This window comes from Morus notabilis, unplaced genomic scaffold (assembly GCF_000414095.1).
Source record: "Morus notabilis unplaced genomic scaffold, ASM41409v2 Scaffold666, whole genome shotgun sequence".
Lineage (NCBI taxonomy): Eukaryota > Viridiplantae > Streptophyta > Magnoliopsida > Rosales > Moraceae > Morus > Morus notabilis.
Genome location: NW_010359376.1, coordinates 129,670 through 152,122, shown reverse-complemented (window position 1 = coordinate 152,122; position 22,453 = coordinate 129,670). Strand labels below are relative to the sequence as shown.

At 36.4% G+C, this 22,453-nt stretch overlaps 1 protein-coding gene and 1 pseudogene across 4 annotated transcripts in view; both read left to right on the top strand.

The window, feature by feature from the left end:
• Positions 1 to 15,850, top strand: part of LOC21402160 (nuclear-pore anchor) — a 22,680-nt gene extending 6,830 nt beyond the window's left edge. Inside the window, exons 16-49 of one of the 4 annotated variants that reach the window (XM_024163061.1) lie at positions 1 to 127; positions 290 to 394; positions 508 to 621; positions 729 to 807; positions 1,776 to 1,816; positions 1,905 to 1,978; positions 2,926 to 3,028; positions 3,142 to 3,276; positions 3,361 to 3,459; positions 3,530 to 3,571; positions 3,677 to 3,730; positions 3,919 to 4,098; positions 4,294 to 4,341; positions 4,985 to 5,035; positions 6,059 to 6,142; positions 6,222 to 6,296; positions 6,392 to 6,576; positions 6,661 to 6,763; positions 7,790 to 7,906; positions 8,015 to 8,107; positions 8,474 to 8,632; positions 8,715 to 8,768; positions 9,635 to 9,748; positions 10,086 to 10,163; positions 10,279 to 10,428; positions 10,843 to 10,914; positions 11,880 to 12,035; positions 12,145 to 12,198; positions 12,339 to 12,426; positions 12,526 to 12,593; positions 12,709 to 12,816; positions 13,462 to 13,566; positions 13,825 to 14,005; positions 14,135 to 15,850. In XM_024163061.1, coding sequence (XP_024018829.1) covers positions 1 to 127; positions 290 to 394; positions 508 to 621; positions 729 to 807; positions 1,776 to 1,816; positions 1,905 to 1,978; positions 2,926 to 3,028; positions 3,142 to 3,276; positions 3,361 to 3,459; positions 3,530 to 3,571; positions 3,677 to 3,730; positions 3,919 to 4,098; positions 4,294 to 4,341; positions 4,985 to 5,035; positions 6,059 to 6,142; positions 6,222 to 6,296; positions 6,392 to 6,576; positions 6,661 to 6,763; positions 7,790 to 7,906; positions 8,015 to 8,107; positions 8,474 to 8,632; positions 8,715 to 8,768; positions 9,635 to 9,748; positions 10,086 to 10,163; positions 10,279 to 10,428; positions 10,843 to 10,914; positions 11,880 to 12,035; positions 12,145 to 12,198; positions 12,339 to 12,426; positions 12,526 to 12,593; positions 12,709 to 12,816; positions 13,462 to 13,566; positions 13,825 to 14,005; positions 14,135 to 15,552 — 4,714 coding nt within the window. In that variant the 3' untranslated portion in view covers positions 15,553 to 15,850. Of the gene's footprint in view, positions 128 to 289; positions 395 to 507; positions 622 to 728; positions 808 to 1,772; positions 1,817 to 1,904; positions 1,979 to 2,925; positions 3,029 to 3,141; positions 3,277 to 3,360; positions 3,460 to 3,529; positions 3,572 to 3,676; positions 3,731 to 3,918; positions 4,099 to 4,293; positions 4,342 to 4,984; positions 5,036 to 6,058; positions 6,143 to 6,221; positions 6,297 to 6,391; positions 6,577 to 6,660; positions 6,764 to 7,789; positions 7,907 to 8,014; positions 8,108 to 8,473; positions 8,633 to 8,714; positions 8,769 to 9,634; positions 9,749 to 10,085; positions 10,164 to 10,278; positions 10,429 to 10,842; positions 10,915 to 11,879; positions 12,036 to 12,144; positions 12,199 to 12,338; positions 12,427 to 12,525; positions 12,594 to 12,708; positions 12,817 to 13,461; positions 13,567 to 13,824; positions 14,006 to 14,134 lie in introns of all 4 variants that reach the window. The other 3 variants (XM_024163062.1, XM_024163060.1, XM_024163063.1) reach the window with 3 other exon arrangements.
• Positions 15,851 to 18,530: 2,680 nt separating this feature from the next.
• LOC21402157 lies at positions 18,531 to 21,900 on the top strand (annotated as a pseudogene).
• Positions 21,901 to 22,453: the final 553 nt, after the last annotated feature.

Below are 22,453 nucleotides of genomic sequence, written 5' to 3'. Positions count from 1 at the left end.
GGAATGCCGGGACATACAGATTCGTTGTGGGTCTTCAATGAAAGATATTGTGAATGATGCTTCTTCCATTGTTCATTTTGAAATGACTACAGATTCAGATGCTGAGAAAGTCATATCTGAACGTCTTGTAAGCTTGTTTATCTTTTTCCCGAACGTGATTTTTCTGAAGTTCAGATTCTTTTCTCAGCATGGTTATTTGAATTTCAGATTTTATTATTTATTTGTCTTTAGATCTTCACATGTGTAATTGAAATTATCAATGTCCCTTTTGGTTTACTGGATGCAACAGTTAACTTTCAAGGACATAAATGGACTGGTAGAGCAAAATGCCCAGCTCAGGAGTCTTGTTCGCAATCTTTCTGATCAGATTGAAAACAAGGAGTACGAATTCAAGGTTGACTGTGATATATTTATGTTTTTCTACAAATAGTTCATCTGTTTGGACACTTCTCACATGCGGAGATGAAAAACTTGTTGGTAAATATCTTTTTTGTTATGGAAATCCAGGAAAAACTAGAAATGGAGCTCAAGAAACATACAGAAGAAGCTGCATCAAGAGTTACAGCAGTGTTACAGAGAGCTGAAGAACAAGGACGCATGATTGAATCCCTTCACACATCTGTCAGAGCTTCTTTTTGGCCTAATTTTGTTTTTCTTCTTTTAATTTTATTTATTTTTTTATGTGCTATGGATAGTCAAGTTTTCATTAATATTCCCCAAAAACACAGGTTGCAATGTACAAAAGGTTGTATGAAGAGGAACACAAACTCCATTCGACTCCTCCTCTTTCCATAGAGGCTCCTCCAGGTTTCTGCCCATCTATTTTTCGTTCACTAACTCTCTAGAATTTCTGCCAAGGGATGCAATACAGGTGTAAACTAGTGGGAAAAAGATTCCATCTCCTTTACGGTAGATATAACAGGTGGAAAGATGGTGGTTGTGATATTGTTAGCTTGTGGTGCCTCACCTTCCATTTACATATTTTTTGGGGTCTTGCTATGAGTGTTGAAATCTTACAATCACTAGTATAGAGGTTATAAATGCTTAATCAGAATGCTAGCTTGATTCTCTGTTGTTATGTGATTCTACTTTTTAGGTTAGTGGGGTGGTTGGTTGGAAATAAATCGTAATGCAGTTATCCTTCACTGAATTGTTTTTTATTATCTGATTACCCTTTTGACCTCTGATGAGCTTTTTCTGTTTGGTTGTTTATCAATCTTCCGGTTGTCTATCAATCTTCCTCTTTGTTTTCAATAAATTTCTTGTTTTTGTCAAATGAGAAGATACAAATTTCACAATGATTATATGTGTGAATGATCTTGGTCTATAACTGAGAGAAGTGAATGATTCCATTAAAAATTATAGCTATATAGAAATTCTTTCCAACTTTATGCTAAGCATATAGCTGTCACCTTGAGTCCTTACCAAGACAATCTTACTAACGCTGAAAAACAAATACTGCACTAGCTGGAGACTGTAGTATCTAAAATCCTCCAAAAAATGAGAAAAGTAAACTGACCAAGGGAAGCAAAAAGAACCAGAATCACTAACAATCTGTCCAGCTCATCAACAAATGTTTTGGGGTTCATAAAATATTGTTGGTCAGACTAACTGCATGAACAAATGATGATTATCGGGATGTCTCTATGAACTGACGAGACGGGATATAGTTGTTCATAGCTTAAGAACCGTGGAACGGATTTGTTCGTAAATTGCTCTCTTTTATCAACATTAACGATTCATTATTTATTTATTTATTTATTTTTGGGCAGAAGATGGAAGAACCAGTCTCAAGTTGCTTCTTGAAGGTTCTCAGGTACAGTAGAGATTTAATTAAGAAATGGTTTTTCTCATTACTGTTTTGTACTCCAATAACTTCTCTCATAAACAACACAATAAAATAGGAAGCTGCTAAAAGGGCCCAAGAGAAGGCCGCAGAGCGAGTGAAATGTCTTGAAGAAGAGCTGGAAAAATCTCGGTAACTGTTACATTTGAATCTGGATCTTATTTTGTGAAGTTTCCAGTGCCTATTCTTGTCAGTTGAATCCAAGGCTTTACGTCCCTCCCCTTTAATGTGGTTTCGTTGGCATATGACCTAACATTTGATGTTTTTCTTGGTTCCTTTTTTTTAATATATATTAATTCATCTCTTTTGTGTGCCATTTATCTGTTTTTTGGTCACAAGCTATTCTATATATTTTGCGCTTATTGTTCTATAGCTTCAGTTATGTTTGAGGTGCTGGCTATTCACATTGTTTATGAGAATTTGCAAAAAAAGAAAAAAAAAAGCTCTTTTTGGTCTTTAGTTTGTTTGATTTCCTTCATTTCTTCTGTGTGCCATTTATGTGGTTTTTAGGCCCAATCTTTTGTATATTTCTTTTGCACTTATTATTCTATAGCTTCACTTATGTTTGAGGTGCTGCCTACTCACATTGTTTATGAGAATTTTCAAAATAAAAAAAAGAATTCTTTTCGGTCTTCAGTTTGTGTTAAATTGAGATGCGTTTTCATCTTTGCAGTTTGTTGTGCTTCGGCCAAATCGTCATTCTTCTAGAACTCGTTATACTACCCCATTGTTCTTTTTAGCTATATATGTTCTCGATATATATGACGTTAAATTTTGTATTTTTTTTAAATTTGGTGCATTCTTCGGCCAAAAAAAAAAAAAACCTCGGGCAACATATTGTTGCAATAATCAAGTACCTTGATATTTGATTGATCTCTTCATGCCTGATTCTTGTTGGATTATCTCGATTATATTTCAATAGACGTCATTTTTGTGTTATTTGTTAAACTAGCCTTACATATTCAACGTATTTAGCCGTTCTCTCTCTTTTTTTCTTTCAAATTTTGATCTGCTTCATGGCAATGGTTTGTGAGTCTCTCTCTCTCTCATTTTTTTTTATTATTTTTTATTTTTTATAGGATGGAGATCACATCTTTACGGTTAGAGCGTGACAAGTTGGCTTTGGAATCAAATTTTGCTAGAGAGAGACTTGACAGTTTTATGAAAGAATTTGAGCATCAGGTGATCATAGAATTAAGAACATCAGGCTCTGTATATACGTTTTACAGATAAAAAGTGTGGAAGTGATCTGTGCCTGAACTTTTTGTTATTTTGTGCAACTCGTATTATATCAGAGAACTGAAACCAATGGTGTTTTAGCGAGGAACGTGGAATTCTCACAGATAATAGTTGACTACCAAAGGAAGCTGCGTGAAAGTTCTGAGTCTTTGCATGCTGCAGAGGAGCTTTCTAGGAAGTTGAATATGGAGGTCATGTCATTATGTTATAAGACTACTTCATGTGTATGTTGTTTGTTGATATGTGGGTCTCACTTTGTATGTTGTTACCAACAGGTTTCTGTTCTGAAGAACGAAAAGGAAATGCTAGTAAATGCAGAGAAGAGGGCTTTAGATGAAGTCCGTAATTTGTCGCAGAGGGTCCATCGCTTGCAGGTGGTATTGTCCAAGATAATATGATCCATTTTCACAATTGTTGCATATGTTCTCATATTATTTTATGCAGGTTAGTTTGGATACTATTCAGAGTACAGAGCAAGTTCGTGAGGTAGTTAATTTTGATGAATTTATTTATTTATTTATTTATTTTACAAATGATTTTGTTCGTTGTTTTGTTGTGACATTAGACTTTACATGTTCCACCTTACTTCAGGAGGCAAGAGCGGCAGAGAGGAGAAAACAGGAAGAGCACACAAAACAAATTCAGGTATTACCATTATCAGTTCTCAATTCGTACTTTTTTTTCTTTTTTTTTGGTCAATTCTTCCCCCCAAAGGTTGGTTTAGATGCGTCAGATATATATGTGATCAATTGATCTTTTTTAATATTTTTTCTTGTCAATGTCTTATTTAAACCTTAGGAGATTGACTAAGTATGTTAATTGCATCTCTACAGAGGGAATGGGCTGAGGCTAGGAAAGAGCTGCAAGAAGAGCGGGATAAGGTTAGAGCTCTAACTCTTGACCGTGAACGGACCTTAAAAAATGCCATGAGACAAGTTGAAGAAATGCAAAAGGACTTGGCTAATGCATGGAGTACTGTTAGGACTGCAGAGACGAGAGCAGCTGTAGCAGAGGTTTTTCACCCCCCTCCCCCCCCCCCCCCCTCTTTTTTTTTTTTTTTTTCATTTTATGTCATCTAAGCGGGCTAAAATTTTTTTCAGATGCATTCATATATATGTGTGTGTGTGTGTGTATCTGCTTATGTGTCGTGACTCCATATATTATTATGTATTTAAGAGGATTTACTATTTATTTGTTTGCTCACTCAGGCCAAACTCTCTGATTTGGAGAAAAAGATTAAACCTTCAGATATTCAGGTACTTCTCGAATGCTGTGTGTGTGCTGTTTCTTTTTTTTTTCCCCCCTCAGGTGAATACCAAAGCTTTTAAGTTTACTTTATCTAAAATAATGTGGTTTTAATAGATGAAATTGAAACGGCAATGTTGCCTTTGGTGACAATGAAGATCTAGCTTCTCTTGTGTCATAACACTGATAATCTGTTTTGAGAAAAGTTTTTGAAACGTGTAGCTTTACTAAATTTTTCAGAACCACACTATTTGATGAGGGTTTCAATGTGACAGTGATTTGCGTTTAGGGAAATATCTGTCACTGCTTAGGATTAAAGATGATGTTGCTATCTAATTCTTGGTTCCTTACATCATTTTCTCCATGTATTTTCTTGTTATTTTCCATCTAATCTTTCTACTTATCATACTGAACCCCTTACGCTTATGCAACGTGCCTGTATATATAAAAGAAAAAAATCTTGGTTTTACTCGCTAATTGCAGAGACAACGGATGCCTGGCTCGTGGGGATCTGTGTTATTATTGTGAATATTTAGTTGAGCTTACTTTTAGACGTGACGTGCTGAATGTTGGTAAAAGTTTCTTAATTGGATACAAACTTGCATGTTTCTAATTCTTTTATGTCCCCTGTCCCTTTCTGTTCTGGTATTGTAGGATATTGAGATGAATGGTGCGGCTGGATCGTCCTCCTTTTCAAGCAGTGAGGTCAGTGGGCTTTGTTTATGTATCTTTTCTTTTTAGATTGATGCTAAAATAGCAGCAGGCTAGTTGAATTTTTATGATGATTTTCAAATTACAACTTACAATAAATTCAAAAATCTTCTATTTTTGTTTGTTTGATATGAATATTTTGATTGTTTTGTGTCTCTTACAAGGAAGATACACATACATACCTACACACATGTATGTATGTGTGATGTGTGGCATGGGTATTCTATAGATATCTTGCTTCTTATGATTGAATAATCTGAAACCTGTTTTATGGCACACCTAATTTAGCATGGAATACTGAATTACAACTTATGCAAACATTGGGAGTTCTTAGTTTTAGATTTACCTTGCTCAGAATTGAAAATCAAATGGAACCCTTTTATTGATAAAAATAAATTACAAAGGAAGAGGATGAGGGATCCTCAGAATCAAATGGAGTATTTAAACACACTTTTCACCCTTGACCAGCTTGAAAGTAGTCAGATGTACTCAACCTTAGTTAGAAAAGGGTTGTATAGGCTTGTGTCAAATCTGAGTTGGACTCTGAATTTTGGTTGTGCTCCAGTATGTAAACTTGCATCACTTAACTTGTATATGTGCCTCTGCTTGCAAACAGTGTATTAGTTAAAGGATTAACTTAGGTTCTGTTTCTTTTCTCGCAAACCAAGCCAAAAAAGGAGAAAAAACCTTTTTTTTTTTTTTTAGGAGCTTGAATCTCTCAACATGTTTCAGTTTTATTGGTTAACTAGGTAGAGTATTATGAGGATTCAGTATTTTTTCATTTTTTTTTAAAATTACCCTTTAATGCAGTAGTGTTTCTTTCTTTCTATCTTTTTCCCGCTTAAGAAAAAACACTTTGTTATCTTTTGTGTGGATTTTGGTACCTTTGTCGGATTGAGATTTTAATTTTTCTGAACTTTGATGGTATGCTCTTGTATGGTTGGAGAATTATGTCCAGTAATGTGCCTTTATGTGTTGAACTCAAAGTCGATCATTGGTTTGTAAAACATGGTGTAGGTTCTTGCTGATTTGCGGGCAGCAAAGGAGGAGATTGAGAAATTGAGAGAGGAAGCACAGGCTTACAAGGATCACATGCTACAGGTTTTTGCTCTTTACTCTGTATAATGCTCAATTTGTTAAAGCCATACAAACTAATAGTTCCTTTTATTCGTTTTTGCAGTATAAGAACATAGCTCAAGTGAATGAAGATGCCCTAAAACAGATGGAACGTGCCCATGAAAACTACAAAGTTGAGGTACCAATGTCGATTGTCTTTTGTTTAATCGATTATCAAAGTTTACCATAATGGTTGACTGTAGTTTGTCTCTGTCCTCTAAAATGTTATGACAGGCCGAAAAGCTAAAGAGATCACTAGAAGCTGAACTTCTTTCACTTAGAGAGAAGGTCTCAGAACTTGAAAATGAATCTAGTTTGAAGTCTGAAGAAGTGGCTTCTGCAGCTGCAGGGAAGGAGGAGGCTCTTTCTTCTGCTTTAACAGAAATCGGAAGTCTAAAAGAAGCGAACTCAGCCAAAGCGTGAGTTTCTCCTGGTGCGTGCTGTTTTCTTAAATTCACAATCCTTTTTGGGGCTTCATTTTTTCTTTCTTTCTTGAACTCCAGGTCTCAAATTGTGACAATGGAGATCCAGATTTCTTCTTTGAAAGAAGACTTAGAGAAGGAACATCAGCGATGGTGTTCTGCTCAGGCTAATTACCAGAGACATGTTAGTAGTATCTCTAATCTACTCTTGCTGCTGATTCTTGTGTTAACATTAATGGCCTTGCTAGCTTGCAACTTAAATGTTCAAGTGGGCCATTAAAATGATGTTTTTTTTTTTTTTTTTCCCTGTGTTCAAAAGAGCTTGAAAATTTTATGCCTCTGCCCTTTTAAGTGTGTTTTCTTTGGTTTTGGGAGCTTCCTTTGGGGTTATGGGGGGTAGCAAAGCAGAGTTCTAATTGAAGAATATTCGTGAAAAGTTCCTAGAAACAACGGTTCTTCAAAGTTGCGAGGAATGTGAATTTGAAGTTGAGGAGGGGCAACTGGCGATTCGCTTGTTATTTTTTCTAGGATGATGACCTTTTAATAAGTAAATATACATGGCTGCCATCGTTCAGTTTGAACCTTTGGGCACTAGTACCTAACCAGAGCTTGACTGTTTAAAAGTAATTGGGCGGTTGTAGATGAAGCAAGGATAATAAAAAAATAGTAAAAAAGGTTAGTAACTAGGTTAGTACAATTAATCAGTGGAACCAATCCAGCAATTTCTGTGAGGCACTGGTACCAGTGTGGGATGACAGCTATACATATTGTGGTGAAATAGCTGAGAGTTTGAAAGAATGAATGTGTTTTCTTCTTATTTCACCGAATAAGAAAAGCATTACAATATATAGATTCCTCTACAAATACAGAATAGGAAACTAACCAAAAATTAGTTAACCCAATTAGGCAACTTTCTAAGGCTATCAATCACAGATTAGTATCAATCCTCTAGAGTCAACTTTCCTACAATAAGCTATACAAATATGGTTACAGCTATACAAATCCGGTTATAATTACACAAATCAACACATATACATACATACATACATATATATATATATATATATATGCATAAAATGAATACATACATATATATATATATATATATATATATATATATATATATATATATATATGATATAGGCATTGCGGTACCAGGGAAAGATAAAAATATTAGTCTCACCGACATATTTTATGATTTTTCTCCCAGGTTATCCTCCTGTCGGAGACAATTCAAGAATTGAATAAAACTTCAAAGGATTTGGGTTTGCTCCAAGACGAAGCATCTGAGCTGCGTAAAATGGTTTATGTGCAGAAAAGAGAAAATGTAAGTCCTGTTGTCCTGTTTCTTTTTCCTATTAAGCTACTTTGGCATGCAACCTGCTTTGATGGCATGCAAGATGGAAGTTGATACAGATTTTCTTTTTTTTTTTAGAGTGAACTAAAGACAAAGTGGGAAATTGAGAAGGCAGTTATAGAGCAATCCAAGAATGATGCTGAGAAGAAGTACAATGAACTTAATGAACAGGTAATTGCTATATGCTGTAAGTGCTGTATTTATGATGTTTGAGCTGTCATATGCCATTTTTTAGTTTATTATTATTATCAACATCATTATTATTGTTATTATTTTAATGGTGATGCTGCAATATGATTTGTTTTTATTTCACCCAACAAATCAGAAAGCTGTATATATGAATGCCGTTTTTTTTTTCTTTTCTCTTCTCTTCTTTTCTTTTTCTTTTGTTTTGTTGTTGTGTTGATCATAGGTTGCATATTATATGCCTTGAGGAATTAATAGTGTCATAGTCTGTTTTTTGGCCAAAAAAAAAAAAGAAAACATAATTTGTTATACAAATACATATCTTCTAAAGCTTCCTTTATCTCTTTTCAGAACAAAATTCTGCACAGCAGACTCGAGGCTCTACACATTCAATTGGCAGAGAAAGATCGTTTTTCTTCTGGACTGTCTGGAGGAAGTGCTGGTTCAGATACTTCCACTGATTCCGGTTTACAGAGTGTGATAAATTATCTGCGGCGGTCAAGAGAAATTGTATGTTTTCTTAGGATCTCTCTCTCTGCCATGTAGACAATTTTTTTTTAATTGCATTTAACTTCATTTTTGTCTTCAACAGGCAGAGACGGAGATTTCTTTACTGAAACAAGAAAAACTGCGATTGCAGTCACAGGTGTGTTTAAATTTACACTGGTTGTATAGCTTTTATTTTTGTTAATTATATTGAGCAAAGAGTAACTAGATATGCCTATAAAAAAAACAACTAGGTATAGCATTCTGCATACGCTTCCACGATTATTATTGTTATCCGATGGTGCCTTCTTTGTCCAAATATATTTTACTGAATTGTATCCCTTTGACCGTGTTAACTGGTCAATTTTCATTTCCTAGAGAATTTCAAAATGTTTCCTATTTGGAAAAAATCAAGTAATATGTCATGGTCCTAATATGGGAAAAATTCAAGTAAAATTGGCATATTTAATCCCAAAGCATTTCTAGATCATTTTGCCAAACATGGATTTGCACAAATTGGATCAAACTGCCGAACTTGTCTAATCCTTTCCATCACACCCCTCCACACTCTCCAAAGTAGCCAACAACATGGGAGCTTGAACGAAGGAATTAGACTCTTGTGAATAGAAGAAATTCTTCACAATACTGGAAACAAAAACGTGAGAGAAATAACTTCCCATACCACATTTTCCTGAAATCTCACTCTGGAGCAATCCCTAACCTCAAGCTAATATGCAGAATAAACTTAACATAAAGAAAAGAAACGAACTCTTACTCAGATTCCATTTATTAATCCGCAACTCAAATTTGATCTTGATAGTGTAATACCATAAGTTCCGAATAACCATTTATATGACAATGTTTTAATTCTCATAAACAAGCTGTCTATGCTTTGATCTAGATTTTCTTTCTTTTAGCCTATTTTGTATTGCCTTTATCTACTAGATTGTGGGATTTATTACGGTCAATTTCCCTTGGGTAGCCTTTGATTACCTGACAATCTCATTTTTGTCTATTGCTTTTCAGCTTGAGAGTGCTCTGAAGGCTGCAGAAACTGCCGAATCGGCACTTCAAGCTGAGCGTGCAACGTCAAGATCAATCATATTTACAGAGGAGGAAATGAAATCATTTCAACAACAGGTTATTCTCATTTATTCATGAAACACCCATAGGATCTTTTCTTCTCTCTCCCTCTCTCTCTCTCTCTCTCTGTTTTTTTTTGTTTTTCAATTTATTTTTTGATAGTCCATTCTTAGGAACTCTAGTGTAGTTTATTTGTCATAAACGTTTCATAGGAATTTCATATTCTCCATTTTCACTTTAATTATCTAAATTAATCATTTGCTTTTTTTTATGCCATTATTGTATTTTCCGCCTTGTTTGACATATATATTTTAGAAGAATGTTTGGAGCTATCCTGTATTATTTTCAAGTATATTTCCTTATGACTATAGTCTCTGTGTAAAATACTTTGCAGGCTAGAGAAATGACCTTACTTCGTGAAAGCAATGCTCAACTTAGAGAAGAAAACAAACATAATTTTGAGGAGTGCCAGGTAGCACTGTGGTTTATTATTTGTAATAATAATGATGATGAAAGAGAAATTGATAGTATACATGGCTATTATTTCATTATCACTCTCAAATATTTCTTCTTGGAATGACTTTTAGAAATTGCGTGAAGTGGCTCAAAAAGCTAATGCTGAGACCCAGAACCTAGAAAGACTCATAAAGGAGAGTCAGATTCAGGTGGAAGCCTGTAAAAAAGAAATTGAAATACAGAAGTTGGAGAAGGAAAACCTAGAAAAGAGGGTATCTGAGGTATTAGAATCTCTCTCTCTCTCTTTTCCACTTTTGCAGTCAGAAAAGAACAGAAATGCAACAACCCTGGACATGTACATAGATAACTTCTGTTGGCGCACGCACACACGTATCAATTTATATCTACATTTTTATCATTCATTTCACTTATTTACAGAAGAAAGTTGTAAAAATTGTGGTGTTTATTTCATAAAGGAAAATGGTTTTCTCTCTTATTCCACCTGCTCTCCCTCATTTTAGTCGAGGACATGCTATTTAATGCTCCAACCTAAATGCTAAACAAATGTTATGATAGTTAAGTCATACCATATGTATGTTGTCTCATCGTTTATTGTCTACGTACTATTGCCGTGCATCCATGTGCATAACTTTTCTACATAATGATTCTAACGTATGTTTTTTCCCCCTTTAAAGTTACTTGAAAGGTGTAGGAATATTGACATGAACGAGTATAATCGCTTGAAAGATGATGTTCAGCAGATGCAGGTGGGTAAATTCAGTCACTATATGAGCTCGATGCTAAGGAAATTCAATGTCTATTCTGGTTTATGTTTTAATTCAGTCATTTTCAATTACTTGTCACTTGATAATTTATACAACTCTTTATGTTGAGTTAATGTTTGGGAAGATAAGTAACCTTATAGGAATAACATTCAACTAATTGGTTTATATGGTCTGTTTAGAGAAAAGGAATTAACTGTTTTTTTTGTCTGTATGTGTCTTTTATGATTAAGATTTGTGTATTTGGCAGACTTTAATTGTCTGAAAAATGCGGGAGGAACTGGGCTTTGGATGCCCAATAGCTGTGCTCTTAGTTGGTGTATGGATATATCATGTTGAAAATCTCTCTTAATTGAATCCATAATATCTAACTCTAATAATCAACTGCAAGAAAAAAATAAATAAAAATAAGAAAAAAATAAAAAACGAAAACTTTAATTTTCAACTACTATTTAACACGACTCTTTACATTGAGTAAGTGTTTGGGGTAAAGAATACTTTGTTGGAGGGTCTCTGTTTCTTTACAGTTTTAATTAAAACATTGTGTTGAAAGAATTGTGTTTGCAAAGTATTTTAACTAAACACTTCCTAAAGAGAGCTGCTTTTTATCTTTTTTGTTAATGGTGCTACTTATATCTTATCCATTCCAAACTATGTGAGCTGTCATTTGTCATTACTAAGGGACATCCTAGTGTTTCTTTTTAGTCATTTCAAGTTCTCTTTTACTAGTTTTAATAGCCGGCTAGAAATATATTTTTTACTCTGCATTTTGGTTATCGCTACGAACTACCAGATGAAATATTACATATGTAGAAGGATGTAATGGAATTGTGATTGGGTTCTTCCCAGAAAAACAATCTGTTTTATTTGATTGACAGATACAACAAAGAATTAGTAACTTTAGACAATATATTGCCGTTAATATTTATTTATTTTATTTTTACCAACAGGAAAATCTAAAAGCTAAGGATTCTCAGATTGAGGAAAACAAGAGACTTCTCTCTGAAAGGCAGGAAACCATATCACTGTTGGAGCAAGACCTTTCTAACTGTAGACTAGAATTGACGGAGAGGGAGAAAAGGTTGAACGAGAGTTTGCAAGCTGAGGTACTATGCCAACCTTGTTTTTGTAATTTCTGTTGAAACAACTTGTCCTTTTACCATTAATGCATCCTTCAAATGTTACCTTATATGGTTCACAATCTCACATGCACAGGCTAGTTTGAAGTCAGAAGTGGAGAGGCAAAAGAAGATGGTTTTTCAGCTAAAGGTTGTTGAAACAAAATACTGTAATCTTCACCAAGCAGTTATATTATTACTTAATTATCCTACTGAATAACTTATGCTAATTATTTTGCTAATATATAGTTATTTATGCTAATTTAAGTTCATTCTTTTTTCTGTATATAGAGGAGGCTTGATTGTTTGTCAAAGGAGAAGGAGGAACTGAGCAGAGAGAATCAAGCTCTTACTAAGCAATTGGAGGAACTCAAGCAAGGTAGTCAGAAACTGATTGCTAGTCTATTTCATCTGAGAATCTGTATCATTGTTTGGCTTTTTCAGTTTTTCATGGTTGTTATATAAATATTGATTGCAGCAAAAAGATCTGGTGGGGATAGTTCTAGTGATCAGGCCATGAAGGAGGAGAAGGACACTAGAATTCAGGTTCATTTAACAACCTCTTCTCTCTCTCTCTCTCTCTCTCTCTCTCTCTTAAATTTTGTTTAGTCAAAAGATTTTGCTCCGTTGTAATTTTCTGTTGTTTACCATGTTTACCCAGATTCTTGAAAAGCACATTGAGAGGTTAAGAGAGGAATTGAAGGCAGAAAAAGGGAAGCGTGTGAAGAATGAGAAGTTAGTGAAGAATTCTTATGATAACGTTGAGCAGGTTGACCATCTTTTTTTGTTGTTATTATTTAATTCTTTTGAGATATCATGGATTTAGTTATTTTATCTGCAAGGCTAATATTAATTAGTTATGGGTAACTTGGCCTATTCAAGGATTTGTTTCTGATTTTCTTGTTGATATTAATGCTTTGTTTTTTGTTTTTTTTTTTTTGTTTGTTTTTTGTTGTTTTTTTTAAGGTTATACAGATTTTGGTATTTGTGTTAATAAACTTTCGTCTGTTTCATTTTCTGATTTCCAGATGACCTTAATATGTCGTATGACCTTTTATGTTTTGGTTACTATATTTCATTGATGATTTAACAGTCAATCTTGTAAGTCTCATTTTTCCATGTCCGTTGTGATACAAAGAGTCCAAGCGATACTGAATTATAAATTAATTCTTAGATTTAATAATTCGTACTACTTTGATCAAATGTTAGGATTTAAGTTTGTTTTTTTTTTTTTTTTTTTTTTTTAATCATTTTTCCCCTCTCTTTCTCTGGCATCTATCATGTTTTCATTTTTTATGCAAAAAACACGCTGGTTCATTAGTTGTAGACTAAGTGAGTTTCTTTTATCAACTTGTCTTCAATATCCGGTTTTCTGTGGAGCATCTGCCTTATGATATCTTCCTTGCCATTTTAGGAAAAGACAAAATTTGTAAATGAATTGGAGAAGCACAAGCAAGCTTCAATGCGACTGGCAGATGAACTTGAAAAGCTTAAGCCTGCCAAAGAAAGTCTTCCAGAGGTGGCAATGAGATTTCCTATTTGGCTTGCCTCCAATTTAACCTTTTTAAGTGTTGTGTGCATTCGTGTGTGTTTCTCTGGTTATTACATGTTGGCGAGTGGAAAATCTTGGACAATAGTTGCTAATATGTTGGTCATCGTTTTTTTCCGTTAGAATCTATGTTTATCGCATTTAACATATCTTTTGTTTCTAGATTGTGTCTTGGATTGAGTTTTCTTCCTTGATAACTTCATTTTAACTTCCATTGAAAAACCTCAGGGTATATCATTGACTCAGCAACCATCTGGAACTGCATTGGATGATCGCGTAAATGCTTATGTCTTGGCTGTTGAAAATTTTGAAAAAACAGCACGTGCAGTTTCCATTGAGCTTGGAGCCCTCGCTGTTCCTACAGACGCTCCAAATCCACCTGTTGATTCTACAGTTGCAGCTACAACTGGTCCTTCTCGGCACTTAAATTTCTATGATTCACTTTTTTCATATAGTATCATTTTTAGTGATAATTATTTTCAGTTTCTTGCGTTATATCTTTATTTTATTCAGTTAGTTATAAGGTATTTAATATCAGGTCTTGTAGCACCTGCTCAACCCCCTGGTATTTCATCTTCTGTGGGTCCAGCTACAAGTGTTCCTGCCAAATCAACTGAAGAAAGTGAAAAGAGATACATTGCACCCAAAGCTAATGTTGAATCTCGCAAAATGCCAAGAAGGTTGGTTAGGTCACGTCTTGTAAAACAAGGAGAACAACAACAAGGTGATACAGGTCTTGTAAAACGAGAAGAACAACAAGGTGATACAGAGATGTCTGAGATAGAAGGGCCCAACAATGGTGGCAAGACTGCTCCTCCCAGTGATGCAGAAACTCAAGGCAATGTCTCTTCTCTGCCTCTGACGCAAACACTGGCTCGAAAACGTCTGGCTTCGTCTTCTTCTGCTTTTGGTTCTCATGAAGAATCGGTTGCCCAAGTAGAAACTGGCCCCGATGTGGCAGCGCCGTTAACGAAGAAATCAAAAGGTTCAGATTCCTTGCCAGTTAGTGGCGAGGGGCAAGCTTCTTCTACTCTGGAAAATCTCGATACTCTTCCGGTCATCGAAGAATCCATTGATATTGGTGATATGACTCAAGCTTCAAATGAGGAAGTTGCCATTGATGCTGAAAAGGAGGAGGCTGATACCACCGAGGATAAAGCTGAGGAGCCAAGGGAGCTGCAGTTAGCTGAGGCAAGTCAAGTTGAAAATTCGCAAGACGACAACATTGTTTTGGAAGAGAACTTGGAAGGAGCTGGTGGGAAAGAGATGGTCTCTGATGAGGGAGCACATGATCTGGCTGATCTTGAGAACCTACAACCCATGATAGAAACTGGAAGCGAGAGAGAAGAGGGAGAGCTGGTGCCCGATGCTGCAGAACTTGAGGGAACCGTTGATGTAGCACCCAGCCCTGAACTAGTAGGCGAAGGGCAACCAGAGCCATCAGTAACTCCAGCGGCTTCACCAACTAGGGTTGATGATGAAGCCATTGGTACTGCCGCGGTAGATTTTGGCGAGATTAACTCTCAGGAAACTCAGAATGACGAGAAGAACGACGAAGTTGAAGTACCTGAAGAAGCCGCTGAAGGTTCGGAGAAGTCAAATGACGTTAACGACCAAGCAGCAGTGGAGATTGATCAGGTTGCTGAAGCTGCTTCAGTTGCCCCCGAGAGTACTTCAGCAGCAACTACTTCAGAAGTTGCTGTATCGAAACAAAACAGTCCTCGTATTGTCACGGAATCAGAAGAGGTAAAACAGGTTTCTCCCATTAGTAGTACATCCACCACCATAAATTTGACGGAACGAGCCAGGCAGAGGGCTATGCTAAGACAAGCTGGACAAGCTGGAGTAATTTCCCCTTCACTGGCGAGAGGCCGCACAAGAGCAGCACCCCGCGGTCGAGGTGCACGTGGTGGTAGACGAGGAGGGCGTGGACCAACAACTGGTGAACAAGCTTGAGCATTTGAAAATACAAAGAAGCGGCCCCAGCAATCAAGTCTGCAGTTTACAGCGATTGTTGCAACTATAGAGGCTGCCTTTTGCTTTTCGGTGCATAGTTACAGTAGTAAATTTTTTGAGATGTTTTGCATAGTGGGGTCTCATCAATTTACTTGGTCACTGTTAACAATATCCGGTGAATTTTGAATGTTGGTTGATGCATGGAGAAGGAACTCTTGGATGATTTTGATGTAAATCTTTTACCCATATCTTAATTTATGCCCTTCCATGAGCACCTAAGATTTTTTTTTAATTTTTTTTAATTTTTTTATAACAAGTAATTTAAGAATTATTTCATAAGAATTGTTGGGTTTGCCTGCTCACAACGTTCATATATAGAGATGAAGTGGTCAGAGCTGCAATCCATGTGAATTTTTGTTACTCTAATTTAAAAAACTAAATAAAATTAAGCAATGTTTTCACTGGCAATGAACTTAATATTAGGCTTGTTGTCGTTTGCATGAGTGATGAATCATGCAACCAATGATAACCAACGAGAAATATGGCTGGTTATGGCCAACCTTGCATATAAATTATAGTTTTGGACTTCGGGAATATTCAGGATTCAACATATAATTACATACCATGTATGTGTCATTTCTTCATTCCAATGAGCTAACTACATTTCCATTGTCAAAGTCACTACTTTAAATCTTATAGAGCTGGGACAAATTTCATTTACTGCGGTACAATATTACAGGGAGATTAGATCAGTTGATTAAATCTTGTCCGAAACAACAGAAATCTGAAACAGCATAAAGCTGGAAATTACAAACTATATCCATAAACAAACTCAAAGACTGGTAAAAGCGGCCCCCCTATTAATGTACTAATAAACTTGTTGACGTCTTAAACATCTAAAAGGGATTCAAATCTGATTTCCCGAACTGCTATGGGACTCCTGACAAGATGCTTACCATCGCTCCAAGTCAAGCTCCCAACCTTGAAATATCCGTGTAGCTTTTGAGTTGAGAAGAAGCTGGAATTGAACCTCAAAGTTTGGGGTTCAATTGTTATTTTTATGCAGCTTTGATCACGGCCTTATACACTGAATTTACATCTCCAATGTTTGTCACTCCGACTTTCACTCCATTTCTTAGATTTGGAACTGATATAGAAGGAAGGTTCAAATTCAATGCAAGGAAGCCTTTTCGATCGTAATTGTTTCTCTTGTAGGTTAAAACAGAAATTGATGCATCAGCATAACCTATTGAGCAGAGATATTGAACATAATAATCCCATGTTGTGACATTGTAAATGGGGCCTGGATCTAATACTTTGTCAGGATTAACTTACCCACCAATTATCAAATGGATTAGCTGCTTTACGATTTGGACCCTCTACGTATATGTATGATCCACCTGTTCCAACTTGAGAAGTTGAAATAATTTGCCACACGTATTTAGGTTTAGGGTTTTTTTTTAATTTATTTTTTTAACACAAAACCAAAAGAATCAAAGGGTAGGTAAACTTGGTAAATATATGTCTATTGAAAAGAACAACAAAGAGCTTAAAACAAAAAATAAATGAAAAGATAAGTTTATTAACAAAGTTTATGGTTGGAGGGAAATGAAAATAAGTTGGTCTGGAATACTTTTTGAGTCCTAAGTTCACAAGTAGTGACAAGAGTTGATCTTATGACAGAAGGAGACCAATCCTTATGGACAGATTTAATGAGAGCTACAATCCCTGATACATGTGGACATGCCATTGAAGTTCATGATGAAAAGCCATAAGTAACACTACCTCCTTGTTTTGCAGCCAAGATATCCACTGATGTTGTATAATCAACTTTTAACACATGGAATATTAAATTTTGGAATACGCCAACTCCTCCTGCTATATATTGCACAGCCTCTGACTTGTTGTTAATGAGACACGGATATGATCTTGAACGAACGGCTTTGTCGAATGCTTTTAGAATATCAGATGCAGCGCCTCTCTCTTCCCACAACGCCTTGTAGATCGCCAAGTAATTGTTTCTCTCGCCAATCCCCCAGCCAGTCCTTTATAGTTTGCATTTTTCACAAAATTCCCAGCAGCTGTTGAAGCTGTGTGAGTTCCATGCTGCCCAATATCCCAAACCAGCAAGCTACTATCGATTGTCATAATATGAGTTTTAATTCCTGATCGACAGCCAACGTTCCAAGATAAGACTCATCACCCAATAATACCAAACCAGCAGCAGCAGGTCCAACAATAGTGTGTATATCTATTCACATAACCCACTCGTGAACACAATCATGCACCCACGTACGTTGATATATACACAATAAATATATGATTGAGAGAGAGAATGTGAAATTAGTGTTTCTTTTTTATAAAAAAAAAAAAAAAAATCACGAGCTTTTTAGAGATGGATATTAGCAATACATGTTTATAAAACGGTAGATTTGATCAAATATTATATCACAATAAAAAAAATGTTGTATAAAATTTTGCATAATTTAATATTACGGTTCAAAATAAAATTTCACCCGCAGGCCGCAAGATCATGCCGGTAAAATCACAATTCACTTTCTTGCTGTTGAAATCACAATTCACATGATCATTTGAACAAAATAGATATCACTACAATTCTAGAAGTCATTTATATTCGTTAATTAAATAATTGTAACCATTCAAGTTAGTACTTATATATTGGTTTAAATTCAATCTCTTATTTCTGGAAGTTTGATTTTCAGAAGTATAGTAATTTTTGATGGTTTTGCTGCTTATCAGTATTGAAACAGCAAGCACCATTGCATATAGTATATATATATATGTGTGTATATAATACATGTATGTAGATGGTTACACATACATATAGTGCGTGAAATTGTGAATGCGTGGAACTAGCTGATTTGTACTTTCACTTGTTATCGATTTTACGATGAAAAAGGACATAATCATTTTACGTTTTCTCTTTTCTTTTTTCCCATTTTTCAACGAATGAAGAGGCACGATATTATAAAGATCCATCCAATTAATGACTTATTTCACCATCTCTTTCAATAACTCACAATGATATACATGGTAAAGAGGGAACAAAAACCGATATTCCAACAAAAAAGCATGGAAGATCTAATAAAAGATCGTAGACATCAAACCAATAAAAGATTTTGACTTTACAATTACTCCTCCCGCTATATTCCATGTTACGACATCATTGTCTCCTTCATTTTCGCTCGCTCTCATCGGCTCTTCCTCTTCCTTTCCGACGAACCCAAACCCATCTCATCCAATGCAATAACAAGATTCAACAACCTGCCAAACTCGGCCGAGTTCACGAGGCGCGCCATATGTTCGACTCAATGTCCCAACGAGACTCCATCTCCTGGAACTCCATGATTACCGGATACACCCGGAACGGTCTGTTGCGCGATGCTCTCGCTTTTTAATTCTTTCCGAGGCAAGAAGGTTGTTACTTGGACGACTTTGTTGACCGGGTTTGCGAAACATGGGCTCGTGGATGAAGCTAGGAGCCTGTTCGAGTCAATGCCGGAGCGTAGTGTCGTTTCTTGGAATGCCATGGTTAGTGGGTACGTGCAAAATGGTGACCTGAAGCGAGCTGGAGAGGTGTTTGATGAAATACCTGAGAGAAACATCGCGTCGTGGAATTCGATGATCACGGGATATTGTCGTTGTGGAATGATGAGGGAAGCTCGTGAGGTTTTTGATCAAATGGAGGAGAGGAATTATTTGTCTTGGATGGTTATGATTTCGGGGTATGTTGAGACGAGCGAGTATCGAGAGGCGTGGGGACTGTTTTTGATGATGTTGAGGTGTGGAATGAGGCCGGACCAGGCTATCTTTGTTGTTGCTTTATCAGCGGTGACTGGAGTTAAAGCGCACTGATTGGTCGAGACTTTGAGAACTTTGAGCGTAAAGATAGGATATGAGGATGATGTAGTTGTGGGGACAGCGATTTTGAATGCTTACACAAGAAGCGGGAGCTTGGACAGTGCTATAAAGTTTTTCGAGACAATGCTTGAAAGGAACGAGTACACGTGGTCCACAACGATTGCGGCGTTTTCACAGCGTGGCAGATTAAATGATGCCCTCTCATTGTATGAGAGGGCTACTGAGAAGGGAGTTGCTACACGAACGACAATGATGGCTGCATATGCTCGGAGTGGGAATATTCATGAAGCCAGACGCATGTTTGATGATATTATCAACCCAAGTGTGGTTACGTGGAATGCAATTATCGCTGGATATGCTCAGAACGGAATGCTTGAAGAAGCAAAAGATATGTTTATGAGAGTGCCCCTCCACAATTCTGCTTCTTGGGCAGCCCTTATATCTGGGTTTGCACAGAGCGCACAATACAGAGAAGCTCTGAATTTGTTTGCTGAACTTCATAGATCGGGAACCGACTTAAGCCGTTCATGTTTCACGAGTGCTCTCTTTGCTTGTACAAAGTCTGGAGATGTTGTGATTGGTCAACAGATACACTCACTTACCATTAAAACAAGGTGTCAATTCAATTTGTTTGTCGGAAATGGCTTGATCTCGTTGTATGGAAAGTGCAAAAATGCACAAGACATTTCACAAGTTTTCAGTATAATGCGAGCGAGAGACCGTGTATCTTGGAACCCGTTCATTACGGGTCTTCCACACAAGCACATGTTGAAGGAAGCTCGAACGATTTTTGAAAAGATGTCAAAATGGGATGTGGTATCTTGGACTTCTATCATATCAGCTTATGAGCAGGCAGGGGAAGTAGAAACTGCCTCTAAGTTGTTCCTTGAAATGTTGGCCAGAGGTACGAAACCAAATGAATTAACAGCTATAAGCCTCCTAAGTGCTTGCGGGCGTCTTGGTGCAACAAGACTTGGGGAACAGATTCATGTCATGATCCGCAAACTTGGACTGAATTCATGCTTGGGCATGTGTAATGCGCTGATGACGATGTACTTCAAGTGTGGGAGTCTAGATGGCCTTTACATTTTGGAAAGATGCCGGACCGAGATATTGTAACATGGAATGCTGTTTTAGCTGGCTGTGCACAAAACGGATTAGGTAAAGAAGCTGTTAAGATTTTTGAACAAATGTGAGGTTTTGGGGTTTTGCCTAATGAAATCACTTTTTTGGGGCTTTTAACCACTTGTAGCCATGCTGGACTCATGGAAAAGGGAATGGCGTATTTCAATTCCATGAGCCAAGATTATGGGATTACCCCGTTGGTTCATCACTATACCAGTATGATTGATCTCCTTGGCAGAGCAGGGCGGCTAACTGAAGCCGAAGCTCTCATTGAAAACATGCCCGTGAAATTAGATTCGGTAATTTGGAAAGCCCTTCTTGCTGCTTGTTGGATCCATCGTGACAACAAAGTTGGTCTGAGAGTGGCTGAAAGGCTTTTCAAAATGGAGCCGCAAAGATCCGGGAGCTATGTTTTATTATCAAATATGTATACATCTCAAGGTATGTGGGAGAAGGTACGGGAAATGAGAGAGTTGATGAAAGACGATGGAATTTCCAAAGAACCTGCAGTTATTCAGATCAGAAATGAGGTGCATTGTTTTCGAATGGGGGATAAGGCACATTATGAGTTTGAAGAGATCAACACAAAACTGAATGACTTGTACCAGAGCTTAAAAGCAATAGGTTATGTGCCAGATACAAACTCTGTTCATCACGACGTCGAAGAGGAGCAGAAACAGGATGAGCTTCTCTACCACAGTGAGAAGCTTGCAGTTGTGTATGGGATCATGCACACACCAGATCGGTGTCCAATTCAAGTTTTGAAGAACCTCTGAATATGTGGGGACTGTCACTTGTTTATGAAATTCGTCTCCAAACTTTCCCAGCGCAAGATTGTTATCCGAGACGGAAACAGATTTCACCATTTTCAAGATGGCTCGTGTTCCTGTGGGGATTATTGGTGATGTTGGACGATCATAAATCTTAGTTCTTTTGTGAACTGAACATATGCTAAGTAGTACGAATCGCAGGATTTAAGCTAAGTTTTGGTTCTTGTACAAATTCCAGTCGGGGCTTTCTTATTGTTAGCATGGGCGACTTGATGAGATTTATACTTGTATTGATTAACGCGTATGATTGATAAGAATGTAGCACATCTTATTTCGTGTTTATAAACTGTAGGGGAATATGCACAGAGCGGCTAACACGAAGTCTGCCAGGGCAATCATGTTGTAGTACTTTGCGGAATTCACGAAACATTTATGAAGTTCCTCCTACTAATCCTTCTGTAGACTACCCATCGGGGGATTCTGATCATGTTTCTAAAAGAACAAGCGCTTTATGGAGAATTACTGATCAGGTTCTGCAAATTGATGACGACTTTCACGATGACTAAATAAATTCATGGCTCTGGTAGGCCGTCTTAATGTTCATGCGATCGATAATTGGATCAATAGTGCGTAACTTCTTGTACAAAACTGTCGGCTAAAATGTTGTTGTTGTTTTTTTTTTTTTTTTGGCTGAAATGTTGAGTTGTATTTGCTTTTTACATGAATAAAATTATTTTGATACTCTCTGTAATAATGAAACATGTGAAGAAAAGGAATGAAGTTTTTTTTCATTTTTTTTTTTTCATCTTTATGTGGTTTGGTATGATGAGAAGATAGAAAACATGTAATACAAGTGAAATATACATGAGTGACGTAAATGCTAATTAGCTCAAATTATTTAAAGGGAAATAGTAGAAAATAGGCCAATGTGAAAAGCTTAAGGAAGTATATAAGCCAACTTTTAGTTATAGAAATTAATAGACCATAACTTGTCAAGTTATGGTTCATAACCAAAAAAGTTATGGACAAACTTAGCAAGTTATGGTTCATAACCAGATAAGTTATAGACAAAAACCGTGAATTATGGACAATAACTTATCAAGTTATGGTTCATAACCAGACAA